We start from the raw sequence: 22,669 nt of genomic DNA on the forward strand, positions 1-22,669 counted from the left end.
TAAATTCTTTAGATACCAGTCCCTTATCAAATGCATGATTGTTAATATTGTCACTCATTCTATGGCTTGTCTTTTTACTTTCTTCATGATGGCTCAGTTTGCAGCACAAATGTTAATTCTGATGCAGTCCAATTTATACCTAATCTATTTTTTTATTTTATGGTCTTTGTGAATCTGTTCAGTTCTTGGCACTCCTCTTTATTTTGGTATTAGGAAGCTTGTAGTAAAAGTTGTGGCTATTGGCTTGTTTTGTTTTGTTTTCCTTTGTGCTCCAAATTCCCAGCTTCTTTACTTTACTTCCCTGTATTATGTGTGTACTGTAACTTACTCAATTCCCTCGTGGAACAAGGTAAGATGTAAGTGAATGCATGTTATAAGGCCATATGGGATATTGTTGGTTGAAAGGTCTCCAAGTAAAGTTACAGGAACAATAGGGTAGAGGAGAGCAGAGAATGGGTGATGGGCACTGAGGAGGGCACTTGTTGGGATGAGCACTGAGTGTTGGATGCAAGTGATGAATCATGGGAATCTACCCTTAAAACCAGGAGCACACTGTACACACTGCATGTTAGCCAACTTGACAATAAATTATATTAAAAAATAAAATTAAATCACGTAAATAATTTTTAAAAAAGTTACAAGAACAATAAAAGGTCTTTTTTAGCTAATGTTCCAGTTTGCCAATGAACCTACAGAACTGAGACTCTGATGGGAAAATGACAAAATAAGCTCAGTTCCTGTCAATCAGTGAGAGAGATAAGGAGGCTAAAAAGCTGGCTCCACCTTCAGTTCTGTTCTTACACGTTCCTGAAGATGTCTATCAATGAAAAACCTTATGTGATTAAAACACTAATATTCCAATTAGGAATGAAGAAAACAATATACTTGGGACTGAGAACAGAAGGCAGATCAAAGATTATAAACAAACAAATCTCCAAACAACACATCTATAAAATTCTCTTCATTATTCATCTCTGATTGGCTCTTTCAAGGTCCAGATTAACACAACAACTTTGTGGATCAGCAAGTTTCCAAAACTTTTCAAGAAAGGCTGTAGAAGACACTCCCTTCTTCTTCACCCATGGTGTTTCCAACTAATTCCAACCTACCAAAACTGCTCTCAGAGTAGCTCACATGACTAATTACCAAAGTAACAGTGGGAAGTATTGCCTCACAAGAAACTGCACATTTATTTGAGAGAAAAAATTCAATCTAAAATAGTTTACTGATCCTTTTTATGAAACTAAACAAATTAAGAAAATTAGTTATATACTTCTAAGGAGAAAATGTTTATTTCCTCCTTCTAAATAGCTGAACTCTAACATTCCAGTATTTAATTTGAAAGAGAAGGAGAAAATCAATCCTATAAAAAGAAAAGGGAAAAGGGGGCTTGTTCCTAGTAATCAACATCAGTGGACTTTCCACAAAATGGAAAGGATTCCTGTAAGTAATGGGATGACAAGAAAAAAAAAAAAAAAAACTTAAATAGAAACAATTCAATAAAATAAGGGGGCAAAAAGCAGTGAAACTCTAAGTTGCTAATGCTTCGACTCCAGTTTTTGTGCCTAGAATTAATTGTCTTGCTTGACCAGATCTATGTCTATTCTGACAAATATTGATCTTTTCATTCCAGGGTTCCATAAAGCCCTCTCCTTACAAGCCAGCACCCACACACTTTTTAGAACAGACACTCTGGGGGCGCCTGGGTGGTGCAGTTGGTTAAGCGTCGGACTTCAGCCAGGTCATGATCTCGCGGTCCGTGAGTTCGAGCCCCGCGTCGGGCTCTGGGCTGATGGCTCGGAGCCTGGAGCCTGTTTCCGATTCTGTGTCTCCCTCTCTCTCTGCCCCTCCCCCGTTCATGCTCTGTCTCTCTCTGTCCCAAAAATAAATAAACGTTGAAAAAAAAAAAATTTTAGAACAGACACTCTGTTTGGATAGGTGACATGGCAGTGGAGTAGAACATGGCTTGTAGGCAGAGGCAAACTCCCTCTCTGAGACATTCTAACACCCAAAATTAAGGTATAAAATATACATTAGGTGAGGCATATCATGTGCACGAATCTGAAGTGCACAGCTCTATACGTTTTTATGTATGAATACACTTGTGTAACTACTACCCAGAGAGTGATACAGAACACCCCCACTACTCCAGAAGTCCCTTCTGCTCCTTCGGGGTCAATTAGTCTCCCACCAGAGGAAGTGCCATTCTATTCCGACTTCTATTACCATTTGGCTAGTTTGCCTATTCTTGAACATTCTGTAAACCAGACAGTCTGTGCCATTTTGTGCCTAGCTTTTTGAGTTTACCATAATGTCTGTGAGGTTCAACCCTGTTTTTGCATGTATTCGTAATGTGATTTTTCATTGCTGTGTAGTATTCCATTGTATAAATAGAACACATTTATCTATTCTACTATTGCTGAACATTTGGGTTGCTTCCCGTTTGGGGCTATTATGAATAAAGCCACAGTGAACATTCTTATGCCTATCCTTTGGAGGACATACGCACTGATTCTCTTCAATATATACCAGGTATTATTGCTGGGTTGCAGGGTAAGACATATGTTTTTGCTTTACTGCCCAACAGTTTTCCAAAGTGGCTGAACCAATTTCCAAGTACACTAACAATGTATCTAGTTCTCTTGTCCATAAATTCACCAACACTTGGTGTTATTAGACTTTTAATTTTAGCCATTCTGGTGAATATGTAGTGGCATCTCACTGCGATTTTAATATCTATTTCCCAGATAACTTTATTAAGCATCTTTTCATATGCTCATTGGCCATTTTGATACCCTCTTTTGTGAAGTGCCTGTTAATATCTTTTGACATTAAAAACATTAGTTGTGTGGGGCGCCTGGGTGGCTCAGTCAGTTAAGTGTCTGACTTCGGCTCAGGTCATGATCTCACGGTTTGTGAGTTCAAGCCCCACGTCAAGCTCTGTGCTCAAGCCTGGAGCCTGCTTTGAATTCTGTGTTTCCCTCTCTCTCTGCCCCTCACCCACTTGCACTCTGCCTCTCTTGTTCTCTCTCAAAAATAAACATTAAAAAAAATTACAGGGGCGCCTGGGTGGGTCAGTCAGTTAAGCGGCCGACTTTGGCTCAGGTCATGATCTCGTGGTCCGTGAGTTCGAGCCCCGTGTCGGGCTCTGTGCTGACAGCTCAGAGCCTGGAGCCTGTCTCAGATTCTGTGTCTCCCTCTCTCTGACCCTCCCCTGTTCATGCTCTCTCTGTGTCTCAAAAATAAATAAACGTTAAAAAAAAAAATTTTTTTTTAATTAAAAAAAATTACAAAACAAAACATTAGTTGTGTTTTTCTTATTGAGTTTGTAGTTCTTTATATATTCTGAATTCAAGCCCTTTGTCAGACATACATATTGCAAAAAATCTTTTCTCAGTTAATGGCTTGCCTTTTCCCTTTCTTAATCATATATTTTTGTAAATAGAAATTCTTAAGTTTTTTTTTTTTAGAAATTCTTAGTTTTATGGAATTTAGTTGATTTTTTTTCTTTTAAGGTTAGCACTTTTTGTGTCCTATATAAGGACTTTTTATCTACCCCAATACTCTCCATCCTTTCTTCCAGGAGTTTTATTGTTTTTATCTTTTATATTTAAGTTATAATTAATTTTGAATTAATTTTCATATGTAAAGAGAAGAGTCAAGATTCACTTTTCCCCCAGATGGATGTCCAATTGCTCCAGTATCATTTCTTCAAAGAAGCCCTAATTTTAGATTTTATGTTGACTGCTGGGTAATGGGAGCACATATTCCATGAAAGCAGTATTTCTCAGACTCACCTGTCTCAATAGTCTGCTTTCCTCCTGAGAGGACACCTAGAGGGAGTGTCCCTGTAGGCGTCAGGCCCTTGAGAGTCAGCACACTCTCACTCTCTTCCCTGCAAAGGAAGGTGAAAGTCCTGCATTAACGCCAGGGTGTCCACCACTCAGCAGTTCAAAGATACTAGAAGGAAGTTAAGAAAGGATGCACAGAGATGGAGGACAGGTTCTCCTTCTTCCTACCCCTTCCCTGACCCAAAGAAACATGTTTTATGAAAATGTTCCAATTTTAAACCACCAGCCAGTTCTTGCTTCTCAATTAGAGGTACTTAATAGGCAGCCGCTGTTCTAATGTTTCCCATATATCATACCATTTAATCCTCCTAATAACCGTATAAGGCAGGTCTGGTTATTGTCACTCTATTACAGACAAGGAAACTGAGGCTCCAAACCATTCAGCTAAGAAGAGGTAGAGCCAGGATGTGAACAGGCAATCTGGATCCAAGAATTCACACTAAATCACTCCATTCACTATACCTAAGCTTGTACCAAATGAATGTTTGCCAAAACATTTCTAGTCACTTTAATAGATAGGTCAGATTCAATCTGCACTCCGCTTTGAAGACCTATCCAATTGTACTACACTTTAATTCTAAAAAAAAAGCTGTTCTAAAATCAGCTTCTAATTGTCTCTCAAAATACTTTTATCCCATACTGTAATGACAGATTTATCCTCACCGCAGAATTGAAAAGACCCGTGCCATCTTCCCAATGGCTCTGATTTTATTCTTGATGATCTCCTTTCGAACTGTAGTGCCTCCTTAAAGAATACAAAGAATAAGTGAGTTAAAAGAATGTGTTAACAAGGTTAGTTTTAAAATATGCAGGATGAAGTATCTTTCTAACTTAAAGAAATTATTGTTTTAAAAAAAGAAATCAAGGCCTAAGTGTGTTTAAACAAACAAAAATCCCAGGAAGTTCTAAGGAGCAAGAGAGAAAACAACCCAGAAGAAGGGGGGAAAAAAAGATGGAAGTAAAAATGGAGGGGTCACAACAAAGACAGACTGGATGGATCTATGAAAGGTAGGAACTTATTTGTGGTTCTGAAATGTAGAACACAGCAAAGAATGAAATATACACATAAACAAAGACAGCTGCTACAGCAAAGACCTCTTTTGCAAATGCTGTGGGCCACCTTAGGATGCAGGGTTTGGCCTGCCAAATGGCAAGTGATGATTCAAGCAGTTATCTTCTGCATATAGACAGCTAGCTCTCCTGAACTTAGTGAGGGCTACTTTCATTCTATAATCCTCACTTACTCACAGACTGGTGAGTTACTGCCTACCATAGACAACTGTGTGGTACAAATCATGATGATGGGTAAGGTCTTTATAAAGCAACATCAAAAAAAAGTTACCACAACATTTTATGGCCTTTTCCCATCTATGATTCAGGAAACAGCTCACGTATGAGAAGCCAAGGTCCAGGCATGCACCAGGTGACCACATTCAAAAGTCAGAAAGAGAAACATGGTCTCTCCTTCCTCACCCCTCCAGCTCTCAATATCCTGCAGAATTATATGGCAGGTCCAGAGAAAACACTCACATTAAAACAGAAAGGGAGGATGGAGAGCCTGTCTGAAATTACTCAACTACAACTAAAAAGATCCAATAAAATTAATAGACTGTGTGTGACAGACAGCGAGTAGTAAGCTCTTAGCACATTTTAGTCGGATACCTTTCCGATAGCTTGAAATGTAGTGATCTTCAGGGAGAAGAGACACCAAGAAACAAGGAGATGAAGATAGAAATATGAGAAGAGAAATTTAAGTTTACATGGAAGAGAGAAAAAAAATCAAAGTGAAATGCAATGAGAGAAGCAGGCTACTATCTTTATCAGCTCAGAAGAGACATCCTTGGTATCATGATAGAACATTAAATTACAAATTTCTTGTCAGCAGTTTTCCATTTCTTAAAGTTCATAGTTTTACATAATTTCACATCTGTTTTTATCTAACATATCCCATCCCCACAAATCATGAAAATAAAATTAGACAAAGAAAAAGATACTACTTAAGAAACAAAACGATGCTAAAAACAAGGAACAAAAAACAAAGGACAGAATGAAAAGCCTACAAATCTCATAATAAGAGCAATATGTTTTTGTTTAATGGATTCACTATCTTCCTATACCTTTTTGGAGATATTATAGGTTTTCCTTTTTTAAGTTTTATATTTTCTTGAGAATCTCAAGTTCATTCACATTGTTTTTTGCTGTTTGTATTGTTGTTTGACTGACTCCAAGACTTTCCTGAGGTGGATGGTAATCCTTGGTGTTGGCTCCTGATTAGGAATGAGGGCCTAAAAGGCTCTCAGAGTTGCCAGGTAGACTGCAGACTTGGAGCTTTACAGGTTGTGATCAGGGTGAACTTTTGTTAGGGAATTCTCTTTATCAGTATTGAGGATGCACATGGCTGCTTAGTTCACTGGTTTGGGGCCAGGTAATGATGCCCTCAGCTGTATTCCTAACCCAGAAATTCTTTGGTTACACTTTTTTTTAGAGATTTGCCTCCAGACCTGGAGGAGAGGCAACTGCCCAGTGGCAATTAGGATTTTAACTGCCTTTGAAACAGCTTCCACCTAGTCTTTTTTTTTTTTTTTTAAGCTCAGTGCCCATCCCCTTACTCCCCCTAACCCAGTCCCCAATTCTAGAAATTGTACTACCAATTCCTTTGCTTTTTGAGGATTCTGTGCTATAATTCAGCATTCCACATTACTTTAGCTTTCTTGAATTAGCTAAGTGAGGAACACAAATTATTCATGTTTCCCAGCTTCTAGAAGTTCCTATAAAAATCTCCACATTTTTCTAGGTTTATCACTTTTTTATTGTGAGGTATGATAAACATACAGAAAAGTGCACAAAACAAATGTAAAATGTCTCTCTCTTCCCAAAGAAAATCACTCTCTGGACCTTTATTGAAATCACTTTCTTGCTGTTCTTTATAGTTTTACATGTAAGCGTGTGGGTATCCACAAACACTATGGTTTTCATTGTGTTTTAACTTTCTGTATTTAGAACAATCAAATATGTATTTCTGTGTCTGGCTTCTTTTGCTCAACATTATGTTTGTAAGACTGATCCATGTTTTGCCCATTATAGTTCACGGTTATTACTGTATACAATTCCACCATATGAATATGCCACAATTTTCCTTTTTACCATCAGTGGTTATTTGGTCTAATTCCAATTTTTGGCTATTGTGAATTCAACTGCTATGAATATTCCTATGCGTTTCTCTTTACTATTTCTGTTAAGTACATTCCTAGAATTAGAACGATCAGTTACAGGGTATGTATATGTTCAACTTTGGATAAGTTAGATATTATCTACTAAAGTGGACGTACGAAGTTATATTTCAGTGTATGAGCATTCCCGCTGCTACACGTCCAGGCCAGCACTTGGTGTCATCTTTAATTCATCTTTAATTTTAGCCAATCTGGTGGGTGTATAGAATCAGCCAGTGTGGTTTTAATTTGCATTTTCACAATCACTAATGTGGATGGATATCTTTTTATATCTTCACAGACCATTTTGATATTCTCTTTTGTGACGTACTTATTCAAGTCTCGTCTAACTGACCTGGAGTTCTTCATATATTCTTCAAGTGAACTCTTTGTTGATTGTGTTGCAAATACCCTCTCCCACTCTGTACCTTGACTTTTCACACTCTTAAAAGGGTCTTTTGATAAATATAAATTCTTACTTTTAATGTAGTCCAACTTATCAATAGTTTCCATATGGTAAATGTTTTCTGTGACCTGTATTTAAGAAATTGTCGTCTTCCCGCAAGGTCATGAAGATTATAAATATTGTATTATAAATACTAGAGGCTTTATTTTTGTATTATAAATACTAGAGGCTTTATTTTTTTGCCTTTCATATATGAATTATTAAAAAAAAACTTTATGTTCATTTATTTTTGACAGAGAGACAGAGCATGAGTGGGGGAGAGGTAGAGAGAGAGGGAGACACAGAATCTGAAACAGGCTCCAGGCTCTGAGCTGTCAGCACAGAGCCCGATGCGGGGCTCGAACTCACAGACTGCGAGATCATGACCTGCACTGAAGTCGGATGCTCAACCGACTGAGCCACCCAGGTGCCCCTCATATATGGATGTATTAATCCGTCTGGAATTTATTTTGTGTTTGAAATATGATATGAGTCAGGTTTAATTTTTTTCTCAGATATCCCCAAAACACTTATTAAAAATACCATCATTTCCCCACTACTCTGCAGGACCACCTCTGGTGTAAATCAAGTGTCCACAAATGCTGTGATGTTTCTGGATTCTCTACTCTGTTTCAGTGCTCATCTGTCCTTGCACTAATAATCCTAAATGCTCTAGCTTTGCAGTAAACCTTGATCTTCTTCAAGACTTAAACTATTTCCACACTAATTTTAGAACCTATCCTCAGCATTTTCATACAAATTTTAGAATCTATCCTCAGTATTTCCATATAAATTTTACAGTCAAATGGTCTGTTAATAGTTGACTTTGTACTGAATCCACAGATCAATTTGGGAATAACATATCTTTACAATATTGAGTTTTCCAAAACTCAATGTACATTTTATTTCTTTCCATTTATTTAGATCTCCTTTAATTTCTCTAATAATGTTTTATAGTTTGTTGCTTAGAGGTATCACACACCACTGGTCAGACTTATTGTTAGGGAGAATACTGTAAATGGCACCTTTAAAATTTCATTTTGCTTGTTGCTGGTAATAGAAACACAAATGATTTTTGCTTATTAACTTTGTATCCAGCAGCTACATGCCTTTGTTGATTTTAACAATCTATAAATTCCTTTGAATTTTCTCTACACACAGTCAAATCACCTATAAATAATGATAGCTTTGTTTCTCTCTTTCTAATCTTTATACCCTATGATGCTTTTTCTTGCCTTATTATACTGGGTATAACTTCTTTTTTTTTTTTTTTTTTAACATTTATTTATTTTTGAGACAGAGAGAGACAGGGCATGAATGGGGGAGGGTCAGAGAGAGAGGGAGACACAGAATCCGAAACAGGCTCCAGGCTCTGAGCTGTCCGCACAGAGCCTGACGCGGGGCTCGAACTCGCGGACCGCGAGATCATGACCTGAGCTGAAGTCGGACGCTCAACCGACTGAGCCACCCAGGCGCCCCTACTGGGTATAACTTCTAATGCGGTATTATATGGAGGTATTAATAACTGACAACCTTACCTGTTCCCAATCACTAAGGAGAACTTTCAACATCTTGCCATATGATGTTTGCAATAGGCTTTTATAAATATGTTAAAGAATTCCTCTCCAAGCCTAGATTAATGGATCTATTGCAAAAGAAGGATGAATCTTACCTAAAGCTATCTCTACATCGATGGTTTTTAATGCAGTGAATTATACTGATTTTTTTAAATAAAATTTTTATTTTAGAATAGTTTTAGACATTCAGCAAAGTAGTGAAGACTCTATGGAGTTCACATACACCCCTCTCGCAATTTCCACTAGTATTAAGATTTTACATTAGTAATACTGATTAAATTTTTAATGTTAAATCTTCCAACTTGGTTGGGAGGCAGAATTCTTTTATGTATATTGCTAGTTTCAATTTGATGATGTTTTGTTTAGGATTAATGTCCTTTCACATTTTAGGATCATAGTTATAGTAACCCCACTAAATTATAGGGGAGCATTTCTTCTTTTTATTTTCAGGAAGAATTTGTTTAAGATTGGTGTTGTTTCTTAAATGTTTGGTAAATCTGTTGGTGAAGTTATCTTCACCTGGAATTTTCTTCATAAAATTTTTTTTAAATTATAGATCCTGTTTCTTGGTAGGACTGTAGTTATTAAGATTTTCTATATGGTGTCAGTTTGGGTAAGTTAGGTTTTTCAGGAATCTGTCCATTTCATCTAAGTTTTAAAATTCACTGGTATAAATTTATTCTCATTATTTTTTTTTAAATGTTTATTTATTTTTGATGGGGGGATGGCACAGAGAGAGAGGGAGACACAGAATCTAAAACAGGCTCTAGGCTCTGAGCTGTCAGCGCAGACCCTGACAAGGAGCTCGAACCTATGAACTGGGAGATCATGACCTGAGCCGAAGTCAGATGCCTAACCCACTGAGCCATCCAGGCACCCCTATTCTCATTATTTTCTTAATGTCTATAGGGTCCGATGTCTCCATTTTGTTTACTTCGTAAGTCTTACCAGGGATTTATCAATTTTATTAAGTCTCTTTTAAGAGCACAATTTGGTTATTACTGCTTTTCTGTATCTTTTTTCCTATTTTGTAACAATATTCTTTTTATTTCATGACATCTATTTTCTTTAGGTGTAAAGTGCTATCTACCCTTTGTCAACTTTTTGAGATAGATGCTGCCTTTCTGCCTTTCTCCTTTTCCAAATATGTATTTAAAGCCATAAATTTTCCTCTAAGCATGGCTTTAGATACACCCAATTTTTGTTCCCCCCCAAGTTTAAATCGGTTTGAGTTTAAGCACTGATTTTATACTACAAATGTAGTATAAGATGAACTAAATTTACAACTTAATTTGTTCGTGGAAGATGCCTTACAAAACATTGCAACTAAGACATATGCAAGATTTTATATGCATTTTGGAAGAACTCACACCGAAAAAGCAGCTGATTAGTCATTAAGCTTGACCACTTTCACATCTTTTGGTCAGTTCTCCACAGTCATGACAGAGGAGAGTCACTCGGACCTTGCTGTACACACTGAACCATTCTGGGTGATGATTCATCTTTTCTGCTTCAAGGGCAACTCAGGACATGAAGCCAAATGCCTGATTAAAATTTTTGAAGGAGGGGCACCTGGGTGGCTCAGTCAGTTAAGCGTCCAACTCTTGATTTTGGCTCAGGTCATGATTCCACGGTTCTTGAATTTGAGCCCCGTGTGGGACTCTCTCTGTTAGAGGTGTGGAGCCTACTTGGGATTCTCTGTCTTCCTCTCTCTGCTCCTCCCCCTCACACATGCTCTCTTTAAACAAACAAACAAACAAACTTAAAAATAAAAATTTTAAATAATTCTTTGTAGATGGCATCTCTTTCACTTAATTCTGACCATCCTGTTACTTTAAGGTCAAGTATAACTTACTTCCTCTCTTCTGCTGTCAACCAGTTAGCATCTGCTGACATGGCCACAAAGTTTAGGCTCCAGCCCCAAACCCAGGCCTGCCTGGTGTGCTGCCTGTCCTCAAGTTTTAATATGTACTACTTTTCATAGTCATTCAGCTCAAAATACTTTCAAATTTTCAACGTCATCTGCTATTTGATTCATTGGTTATCAAGTGTGTGTGTGTGTGTGTGTGTGTATATACTTAAAAATTTTTTTTTCCCAATGTTTATTTATTTTTGAGAGACAGAGAGAGACAGAGCACAAGCAGGGGAGGGGGAGAGAGAGAGGGAGACACAGAATCCAAAGCAGGTTCCAGGCTCCACACTGTCACCACAGAGCCCAACATGGGGCTCAAACTCAGAAGCCATGAGATCAAGACCTGAGCCAAGTTGGACGCTTAACTGACTGAGCCACCCAGGCGTCCCGTATACATTTTTTTTTTTTTTTTTAAAGTAAGCTCTAGGCCCAACATGAGGCTTGAACTCATGATGCTGAGATCAAGAGTCACATGTTCTATCAACTGAGCCAGCCAGGAGCCCCTATCATGTATATTCTTAAATCTCCCAATATTATGAGGGTGTTCTAGATTATCTTTTTGTTACTGATTTATATATTAACTGCATGTGGTCAAAGAACAGAGTCATTATGATTTTAATCCTTTGACGTCTGAAACTTGCTTTTCGCTCTGTAAATTTTTGTAAATGTTATGTGTATTTGAAAAGAAGGTGTATTCAGCACCTGTTGGACGCAGTGTTCTTTATATGTGGGTCAAGTTCATTAATTACATTGTTCTAATTTTCTACGATCTTCCTAATTTTGTCTGTCTGCTTATTCCATCAATTACTGAGAGGTATGTGTTAAATTCTCCTACTACCCATTGTGAATATTTTTATTTCTCATTATACTTCTGTTATTTTTCATTTTATATATTATGAAGCCATATTATTTAATTGCATATACATTTAAAATTCTTACATCTTATTTTTTAGATTCTACTTCATGTAATATTACTCTATCTGTAACAACTTTTCTTTGGTTTGTACTTGCATGATATTATTTATTCTTCTCCTTTTACTTATAAACTTTCTGTATCCTTATGCTGTGAACTTGTCTCTTATAAAACATAAAGTCTGGGGTGCCTGTGTGGCTCAGTCAGTTAAGTGTCCAACTCGTGATTTCAGCTCAGGTCATGATTTCATGGTCATGGGATCAAGCCCCTCAGTGGGATTCTCCTGGGATTCTCTCTCTCCCTCTCTCTCTGTCCCTCCCCTGCTCGAGCACATGCCCTCTCTCTCAAAATAAATAAATAAAGTTAAAAAACAAACAAAATTTTAAAAAATCCTACTTGATAATTTGTCTTTTATCCATTTACATTTAATAAAATTTCTGAAACATTTACCATGATAATTTATTCTATTTATCTGACTGTTATATGTACCTTTCCTCCCTTCTTGCATTCTTCTGGATTATTTTTCTATCGTTCCACTTTTTCTAAAACTTGAAGGTTATATACTTTTTTTTTTCTGTTTATTTTTGAGAAAAAGAGAGAAAGTGGGGGAGGGGCAGAGAGAGAGGGAGACAGACAATGTGAAGCAGGCTCCAGGCTCTGAGCTGTCAGCACAGAGACTGACGTGGGACTTGAACTCACGAACTGCAAGATCATGACCTGAGCCGAAGTCAGATGCTTAACCAGCTGAGCCACCCAGGTGCCCCTTGAAAGTTACATACTTAAAAAAACTCTCTTTTCTTGAAAGTTACTCTAAATTGTAACACCATTTCTTACCAAAGTATGACGTGTTTTGTTTTGTTTTAGAAGTTTATTTATTTACTTGGTAATCTCTACATCGAACTTGGGGCTTGAATTTACAACCCCAAGTTTTTTTGTCATCCAAAGTACTTTTACTATGATGCGTTTAAGATGGTATTATTATTTTTTAAATTCATTCTGCTTTGGTTTACAGAGCTTCTTCGACCTGCAGCTTAATGTCTTGACAAATTTAGAAAATTTTTATCCATTCTCTCTTCAAATAGTGATTCTGTCCCTGTCTCTATCTCTTCTTTGGGACTCTAAACACACAGATGATATGCCTGTTCACTGTATCCTCTGTCCCTTAGGCTTTCTTTTTGGTATTTTCTTTTTTCTTTTCATGATTCATTCATTCTAGATTGTTTTTTTCTGACCTCTTACCTAGTTCATTTATTCTCAGTTTAAGCTTTATTCAATCTGTTAATTCATCTGTCCAGAGTTTTAAATTTTATTTTCCTTTTCCTTCCTAGCATTTTCTTTTGGTACTTTATCAACTCTGCTACATGTCCTTTTATAATTCACAATTCTTTGCCAAAATTTTCAGCCTAGTTTTTTTTTTTTTAAGTTTATTTACTTATTTTGAGAGAGAAAGAAAGCACAGGTTGAGGAGGGGCAGAGAGAGAGAGAGAGAGAGAGAGAGAGAGGGAGGCAGGGAGGCAGTGGGGGGGGAGAGAAAGACAGAAAGACAGAGAGAGAGAGAGAGAGAGAGAGAGAGAGACAGAGAGAATCCCAACTAAGCTCTGTACTGTCAGTGCAGAGCCTGATGCAGGGGTCAAAATCACAAACTGTGAGATTGTGACCAGAGCTGAAGTCTGATGCTTGACCAGGTGCCCCTTCAACCTAGTTTTTTATGATCTTGAACACAGTAATCATTGTTTTGGTTTTGTTTTTAGCACAGTTATTTTATTTTAAATGTTTTTTATTTTATTTACTTTTGAGAGAGAGCGAGAGAGCAAGCAGGAGAGGTGCAGGGGGTTTGGGGACAGAGGATCCAAAGCAGGCTTCTCACTGACAGCAGACAGCCCAATGTGGGACTTGAACCCAAGAACCATGAGATCATGACCTGAGCCTAAGTCGGACACGCAACTGATAGAGCCACCCAGGAGCCCCTAGCATAGCTATTTAAAATTTTTTTTTTCAACGTTTATTTATTTTTGGGACAGAGAGAGACAGAGCATGAACGGGGGAGGGGCAGAGAGAGAGGGAGACACAGAATCGGAAACAGGCCCCAGGCTCTGAGCCATCAGCCCAGAGCCTGACGCGGGGCCCGAACTCACGGACCGCGAGATCGTGACCTGGCTGAAGTCGGATGCTTAACCGACTGCGCCACCCAGGCGCCCCTAGCATAGCTATTTTAAAGTTCAGTCTGATAAAGCCAATGTCTGGAGAATCTGGCATCTGTTTTTATTTTTTGCTGTTTCTGCTGGTTCTCATTCATGTTGTTCTATCTCCTCATACGCCTAGTTATTTTGGTTGTGAGCCACGTATTATATTTGAAAGGCTATTTGTAGGAATTTAAGGCCCTACATGATGTTATCTTAGCCTAGAGAGGTTTGCTTTTGCCAGGCGCCTGGGGCTACTTTATTTAAATTTCATGGATTGAAATGATTTGAGGGTAAGCTGTAGTCCCTTTGAGGGCTGTTCTATTTCCAGTTCACCCTTACCTTTACTTACATGGATGAGACCTTCTGGGATCCCAAACCAATGAGGAGAAACTTACCAGCACTCACATCATCCTTAGCAAGCCATGAGCCCTATAGCTTCTATCAAGAGGGCTGCTCAACCTCTTACCCTCTCTTTTGAAATTCATTAATATCTCCAGAGACAAATAGTCCCAAATGTTGGTTTTACCTCTCTGGATTTATGCCTTTTTCCAGATCTCAACTTGGTAATTATTTTACTTTGTTAGCTTTCTGAATGCCTTTAAAGCAAATTTTACAATCCTGTGTGTAGCTTTTGCAGTGATCTTAAGTCAGGGTTGATTTACACTATCTAGTCTGATATTACTAAAGTGGAAATCCTTAATTTATATCACTTAAATAAAACCAAAATTGCACTGTGGTTTTAGTGTGGTTTCAGGAAGGAATGGAATTAGAGGTGTGTTCAATTCACCATTATAACCTAGATGGTTATTCTTTGTTTCCTTTCAGAAAAAAAATTAGAAAGCATGTATCAGCTGATATCTTTACACCCTGTAAAAAATGAGAATGACAGGATTCTGTTCATTCACTTTTGCACTTAACAGAATACCTAATAAATTTTCCATATTAGCACTGATAGCCTTACTCCATTCTTTTTTTAATAGTTGCCCTTCATATCACTGAATCTAACTCAACAAATATTTACTTTACCATGCTCACTGCACTGCACTTGGCTTTAGGGCTATACTGGTAAGCCCTAAAACCAAAAACCAATTGTGTCCCAGCATTCAGGGAATTGACAGTTGAGTGGGAGTAAAATATATTAATCTTACAATAATATAAATAAATGCAAAATTACAACTCTATCAAATGCTAAGGAGAGGTACAGGTTGATATGAGACAGCATGACACGGGTACTGGATCTAGTCAGGGAGGTCAGAAATGTCTTCCATGAGGATGTTACAATAAGCTGAATAAGAGCTGACTAGAAGAGAATGGGACAAAGGAGGTTTACATGAAGAAAATAATATTCTATGTAGAGGTGAATTACCCACCTCTCCACTGAGGGACATTTAGATTGCTTTGAATCTGTTGCTATTATAACAATTCTTTGATATATATATTTGCAATTTTGTAATATATATATATTTGCAATCCTTTTATATATATATATATATGCATGCAATTTTTGGCATAATTTTATAAGCATACCTTTATGATCATCAAGAATCCTTTCTTAATACATATAATAGAGTTCACAATAACTTCCATGTCCACTTAAATGTGAATATAAATTCTACTAGATCTATTTCTTCCTCTTCCTCCAACTTAAATTCTTTATTTCGTTTTAATTTTCCTTGTCTGTACTCTTCCCTCACAAAGAATTGGTTCCTTCTAGTGATCTCTTATCTTACATAAAGGTACTCACAAGCTATGCTCCATCTGCTCCTCACCTTCACTGTGGAATCTAAAACATAAATATGTTTAAGACTCTATCTGCACAAAGTAGGCTAGGCTTTCCCCGACGTAGATAATTTATCCTAACAGTTGAGTGAATCACTTTAGCACACAGCTTGGAAAATGAGACAGCCAGAGTTTTGAACTCAGGTACCACCATCTTTCCAAAATCTTCTGCATTCTCAGGTAAGTTGGGACCTAACTTTAAAATCAACCCTCAGGGCGCCTGCATGGCTCAGTCAGTTAAGCGTCCAGGTTGAGCGTCCAACTTCGGCTCAGGTCATGATCTCGCGGTTTGTGAGTTCGAGCCCCACGATGGGCTCTGTGCTGACAGCTCAGAGCCTGGAGCCTGCTTTAGATTCTGTGTCTCCCTCTCTCTGCCCCTACCCTGCTCACATTCTGTCTTTGTCTCTCTCAAAATAAATAAACATTAAAAAATATATATTTAAAATCAAACCTCCCACAACACCCTAGGAAAAAAATACGTGGCTATATATATAACAAAATGTTACTACATAAACGTGCACATAACCCAGTAGGAAAATGGGCAAAAGGTATGCATTGACAAATTCACAAAAGAAAAACATATATGGTCAATAAATACAACAAAAAATGTTCATTAGTCATCATAAAAATACAAATTAAAATATAAAAAGCACCAGATTATAAAAACTATAATTGGAGAGAGCACTATGAACTATGCATCACACACAAAAAATATAACCTAGTACAACCTTTTAGAGGTTATCTGTATCTGATTTAAATTATAATTTCTAGAAATTTATCCTATGAAAATAATCAAGAAAATGTTATTCTCAACATCCTAATATTGCTTCCTTTCTTTCATACCATATATCAACATCTGACTTGCACTTATGTATTGTTTCTCTTTCTTCCACTAGAATATAAGCTTATTGTATGCAAGTACCCAAACAGTACTTGCCATATATTAGGCATGTGATGAATAGTGGTTGTTGACAGAATGTATAAAGATTTATCCTTAAGCATTTTCCAAACTCTGGGGTTTTAAAACAAAAATGTTGGAAAAATCCAACATCCAACAGCAGGGGACTGATTAAAACAAAAAATTATCAACAAGGACAACTATATAACTGTTAAAAACTAGTCTACAAAAAAACTATAGGGGCACCCGGGTGGCTCAGTTTGTTATGCATCTTGACTCTTGATTTTAGCTCGGGTCATGATCTCATGGTTTGTGAGTTCAAGCCCCACATTGGGCTCTCTGAATGTCCAGTGCAAAGCCTGCTTAGGATTCTCTCTCTCCCCTCTCTCTGTCCCTCCCTGCTTGCACTGTCTCTCTTTCTCTCTCTCTCTCTCTCTCTCTCTCTCTCTCTCTCAAAATAAGTAACTATAAATATTTGTGATACTATTATATGACTTTTTTGTTAAAAAGAAAAAATGGGAAAATATATGCAAAGATAAAAGACAGGTAACACAATATCACATCAAGATGTGAACAGTGGATATCTATGAGATGGCAGGATTATAGGTAACTTTTTTGTTCTTACTTACGGTTTCCTGTATTTTTCAAATTTAATTTTTCTGGAACGAACATAATTCTTTTTTAATAAGTCAAAAAAATTATTCAAAACGAACTAAAACCAAAACCAAAACTTCTTCATTTCTAGTTCAAATGAGAAAAAGGCAAGTTTACCTTCAATTTCATCTTCGGAAATCAATTCATCATCAGAGCATATGTTGAGAACGTTAACCAGCATCTCTGTGACTATACAATAAGACAAAATAACCCAAAATTTATACAATTATTAAGGTACTTTCTCTATAATGATGTGGCTGTCTAAACATACACGTTAAATAAACATAGACAAAAATGATTTGTCATTATGCTACTAAGAGTATTCATAAAGAGTAGCATTAAATCTAGACCTTTGGGTTTATATAGAATTTGGGGAAATTACTTGCTTCGATGAAAGTTTGGTCTTGATGATTCTATTGCATTAATTACTTGATTTCATGAGACTGCTGTCCAGAACCTTTTCCTCACTGATATGTACATGAAAAGATTTCTTCCCACTTTACAAAGAAGTTAAGCCACCATGTCTATGTCCAACAGACTTATTTTATATTTGCATAGCTTATTTGTATAGGTGCACAAATGAAATTCTAAGGACAGTATTTTCTTTTTAAATATCTTTACCACTGAAGAAATCCCTGAAGGAATGGTGTAGTGACTTATGTTATTTTAACATCTTGATCACAGTAGGATAGCTATTTTAAGTTGATATTTACAATAAGAAGAACATAAACGACTAGAACTTTAACTTAAAAACCAAGTACCATTTAAAAACCTTTGTAGAGAACAAAGAAAATTCAAAAATACTTCTTATAACTTTAAGAAAAACATTTCTGAACCATCAGGAGACTCATGCAAATATAAAAGTGTACTCCATTACTAATTAAGACAACTGATAGCCCAGATGCTTTAGTTCCTTACCTTTTTCCCCAACAAAAGGCAAAGACCATGTGAAAACATCCATAAAGTTTGGAAGCCAGTAGGGGTGTGGAGAACAGTTAAACTGCCTGATATTCATGACATTGTTTTCATATTTTAACACAGCAGCTAAAAAGGAAAAAGCAAGAGAATCTGGCACAGAGGAACATGACACAGCAACTGGCATGCTTCATACAGCTGCATACCTACTAAACAGAATTCAGGAACTTACTCTCCATTTGTAAATTCAGGCCTCGGTATTTAAGAGCAGATGGAAAATCTTAAAGCATTTTATACACCTCATTCTTTTAAGAATTACCCCAAGGAACAAAGTCACCTGAAGATCCCATATAATAAAAGTACAAAAGAAACTGAGCTCTGAAACTTCAAAGGGCCACTGCACAGTAACCATCTATAGAAATCTCAGGTTCCACATTAGAAAAATGTTGTCATAATTTCCCTTTATAGGCCAAATGGTTACAATTACAGCTCTCTTTTGAAGGCAAACATTTTTCATTAAATGAACACAGCCTATTTTGCTAGTCATTATCCAGAGCCAAAGATTTTATAAACTCTGGGAGTTTATAGCATAGCAATTATCAATTCACAGTGGGGGATACAGATGGTAAACTTAGAGCAATTTACAAGGCTCAAAAGTAGATTAAATAATCTACATATATAAAGATGATTAAAACAGCCATCGCTCCTATACACAGCCAGTATATTGCTAGCACTGTATAAATGTTTAAATTAACCAGTTTATTTATTTGTACACATACTTTGGTACCAAACTAATTTTCTTTATATTTTAAAAGTTTTGAAATCCAATTTCTTGGACTTCACCATGAGCAAAAGCACTGTGATGTTGTTTGCATTATTCTCTTTACTCTTATTGTGATCATAAATAGAATCGGGTATGAAGTACTCCAGAAATGAGGTACAGGTCATTCCCTGGTTCCCGTTTCTTTGCTTATTAAATGATTGCCTAGTGTGCTCAAAATGTAAGTTACTGGCTGTCTAAAATGTACATCATGAAGAAAATACATGAAAGTAGGATTGCCTGCTCTTAAAAACCTGCCACTAGATACAATGTTTTCATGTATATGTATTTTATTATGCATATATTTTACTCAATAATTCCCTCAATCTACACAGGAAAAAGAGGTGAAAGGTGGGTCTTTACAGTGGATAATTATAAATGAAAGGATAAAAAAAATTGTTTTTGTGTACGTTCCCAGTGGAAACAAAAAAATAGGAATAGAAATCTTTATAAATTATGACTTAAGGACCTTTCACATAATCATTGGAACTAAGAATTACTTGTTGGTACCAATATGCAAGAAAGAAAAGCAACAGAAGAAGAGAGAGAAAAAGAAAAGGGGAAGTGAATTATCTTGCAAGACAAGTGGTCTTGTCTTTCAAGAAAAGAAGTACTTCTGTGGGGAGTAATTGAGTACCAGCAGACATTGGTTCAGATGCCACATTTTCTTTTTCCTAAAAAAAATTTTTTTTTGAGAAAAAGCAAGGAAAATAAGAATGTTTCAAGATAAAGTTACCGGTTATATCAAAGTCAACAGAAAATTCCAGTAAACTGGACTGTGACTTTAAAAGTTTGCTAAAGGAATAATCAAGATCAATACCAGGTAAGAATGGGCCAAAAATGAGCTGGTGTTCAGTGAGTCAGTAAAATGACTGCTGTTTTGGGTGGCACGTTTTAGTTGAGCACACCGATAAATCCACCGTGCAATCAAGAGACACACTTACCAGCTGAGGTCTAAAAAGGGAGAAGGGACAGTCTTCATCACAAATATGAGGACTATAGCCACTAAGTGTCCTTGAAGAAGTTACCAACACAAGCAACACACACCATTCACAATGGAAGAAACAAGAACAAAACTAAGTCTCTAATATATTGGGCATATTAGGAAGAAGGAAATAAGAAACAATGGAGTCAGGGAGAAGCCGAGTGTTGTGGCTAGACAGCTAAGACTCAGAAAAGAATGACGAGATGTAAAGAACTATATGGCTGGGGGAGAACTTAAGCCAAAGAAGTGTTTTTAAAAATGAATAGGAAGCCACTGAAGGACACACTAAGATGACTGATTCAAATCAGATTGAAATGAGATGTGCCATTCCATAGTTTCCCTTTACACAGGCTCAGGTTATGTAGTGAGTATACTGTGGACTGCTTTTAAACTTGACTCCCCACCTGCATATACAAGGTATGACTATAAAGTAATGAGACTTAAGAAACCACCAACTACAAACACACCAGACCTTATATATGAGATGAGTGTGGTCCTTTGACATAGTCATACGAGGCACAACTGTAAAATGTTATAGTACTACAGCAATGTAGAGTTTCATGGATGCTTTTTAATATTTATTTTTATTATTCCAACTTATCTTCAACAACCCTATATGGCAGGTATTTTAAAGATACACTGAGGCTCAGAGAAGTTAAATATCTTATTGATGTGAAATTAAGTGTCATGTTTACTGTGGACTGAAAAGTGAAGCAGGGCTAGACTAGATTTTCTGACTCAGTTTATTAGTGCTCTTTTCAATACACCTTGCTGCCTTACCGTATATTTAATCCAAAGATGCTGCCATTACTCAAAACATTTTTGGAACTCCTCTTGTGGAATTGCCTCCAGACCCATTTTATAAGCAACACAAGAAAAACCAGTCTCATTACCCTATAATCATACCTTGTTTCTGACCCCAAATGGTACCATCTAGCTTGATCACTCACCTTATTCACCAGTCTTGACTCCGAATAACCTTTGGCTGTTCCAAAAATCAAATCCACCCTCAAAGGACGAAGGTTTCCCATCACTGAGGATAATCAAAAGAATGTGTCGCAGATTCTGAAGGCAATGCCAAAAGAGGAGTTCCAAAAACGTTTTGAACAATGGCAGCATTGTTGGAATAAGCGTGTAGCTTCCCAAGGTAACTACTGTGAAGGGACAATACTCACTTGGATATATACGTTCTGGCATGTTTGTATTAAAGTTCTATTATTTTATAGTCATACTTTATAAACAACAAAATAGTTACAGAGGATGTTACAGAGGATATTACAGAGGAAGTCTGCCGTGCTACAAAACTTACAAACTATGAATCTTAAAAAATTAAAAAAAAAAAAAAAGAAAGAAAGAAAAAGAAGATTTCAGGGCACCTGGCTGGCTCAGTCAATAGAGCATGTGACTCTCAATCTCAAGGTCATGCGTTCAAGGCCCACATTGGGCATACTTAAAAAGAAAAAATTTCAATAGGATAAAGTCTTAGAATGAGAACTTCTGGACTGAAGGCATATTTATATTTAATCGTCTTTTTTAATATGGGAAATTGAGGTTTAGAAAAATTACATGACAGACCTAAAGTTACACTACTAGTTTCTGGCAGGGATTGGACTAAAATGATTTTTCTTAATTTTTTATGGTATTCACTCTGCCTGTACCATTCCTCAAGAAAACCAAAAACAGCTTAATAATGTACAAACATTAAAATACCAGTGACATTTTATTGAGGTACTGTTACAAATAAATTCACCAAAACTAATAATTTATGGTGACTATTCTAACTTGAACCTGAAGTAATTTATTTGTCTTATATTTTGATTCAGGAGTACAAATCAAACCTATTATTTATTTACAGAGCCCAATACTCCTTAGGAAATGAAAACCAAGCAGTAGCCTAAATTCTAAGTTTCTTGGCCTTTGTTTCAACTAAGACCTCTTTTCTTTTTATTTAAAATTTACATATGATTTAAAACCACACACACATATGATTAAACTAGAGCTCACATTTACTCACAAATTCAAACTCAAATATCGCTGGACTCTTTTACCTTTATTGTTATAGACATCTAGGTAATTGGGGGCAGAGAAAATTGTAATGAGTGATGGAAAGCCTGTTGTTTGGCTCTTCCTGTACATTCGATACCTGGAAGAGAAATAACAGTCCGTCTGTCTTAATAATAAAGGCAAAAACTCCACAGTGATATCTGGTACAGTATAAATCTAACTTACCCAGCATCTTGGGCTTCATGGGCTCTGATTATTGATAACAAATTATTGTTCTGCAAAAATTCACAAACTGCAGGGTAACTGGAATAGAAAATTAGAAAATATAAAATCCAGAACTAAAACAACTGTTTTTTAATAGGAGGAAGGGGAAAAGTCAAGATGACATTAGTTGAATTTGTTTCAAAAAGACATGTTTTTGACATACCACTGGACTTTTATTGTTTGTTTGATTGTTCGTTTATTTGAGAGACAGAGAGAGAGACAGCAAGCAGGGGAGGGGCAGAGAGAGAGGGAGGGAGACA

At 36.7% G+C, this 22,669-nt stretch overlaps 1 protein-coding gene across 5 annotated transcripts in view; it reads right to left on the reverse strand.

Moving 5' to 3' along the window:
- PPP3CC (protein phosphatase 3 catalytic subunit gamma) overlaps positions 1–22,669 on the reverse strand; it is a 105,742-nt gene that overhangs the window by 10,386 nt on the left and 72,687 nt on the right. For 3 of the 5 annotated variants that reach the window (XM_040490317.1, XM_040490319.1, XM_040490316.1), the window contains exons 7-13: positions 22,371–22,448; positions 22,190–22,284; positions 18,340–18,465; positions 17,539–17,610; positions 5,514–5,540; positions 4,515–4,596; positions 3,798–3,895 (exon numbers count right to left, since the gene is read on the reverse strand). In XM_040490317.1, the coding sequence (XP_040346251.1) occupies positions 3,798–3,895; positions 4,515–4,596; positions 5,514–5,540; positions 17,539–17,610; positions 18,340–18,465; positions 22,190–22,284; positions 22,371–22,448 (578 nt within the window). The remainder of the gene's footprint in view (positions 1–3,797; positions 3,896–4,514; positions 4,597–5,513; positions 5,541–17,538; positions 17,611–18,339; positions 18,466–22,189; positions 22,285–22,370; positions 22,449–22,669) is intronic. The other 2 variants (XM_040490320.1, XM_040490318.1) reach the window with 1 other exon arrangement.

Source organism: Herpailurus yagouaroundi, unplaced genomic scaffold (assembly GCF_014898765.1).
Source record: "Herpailurus yagouaroundi ecotype Mexico unplaced genomic scaffold, PumYag 181, whole genome shotgun sequence".
Classification (NCBI taxonomy): Eukaryota; Metazoa; Chordata; class Mammalia; order Carnivora; family Felidae; genus Herpailurus; species Herpailurus yagouaroundi.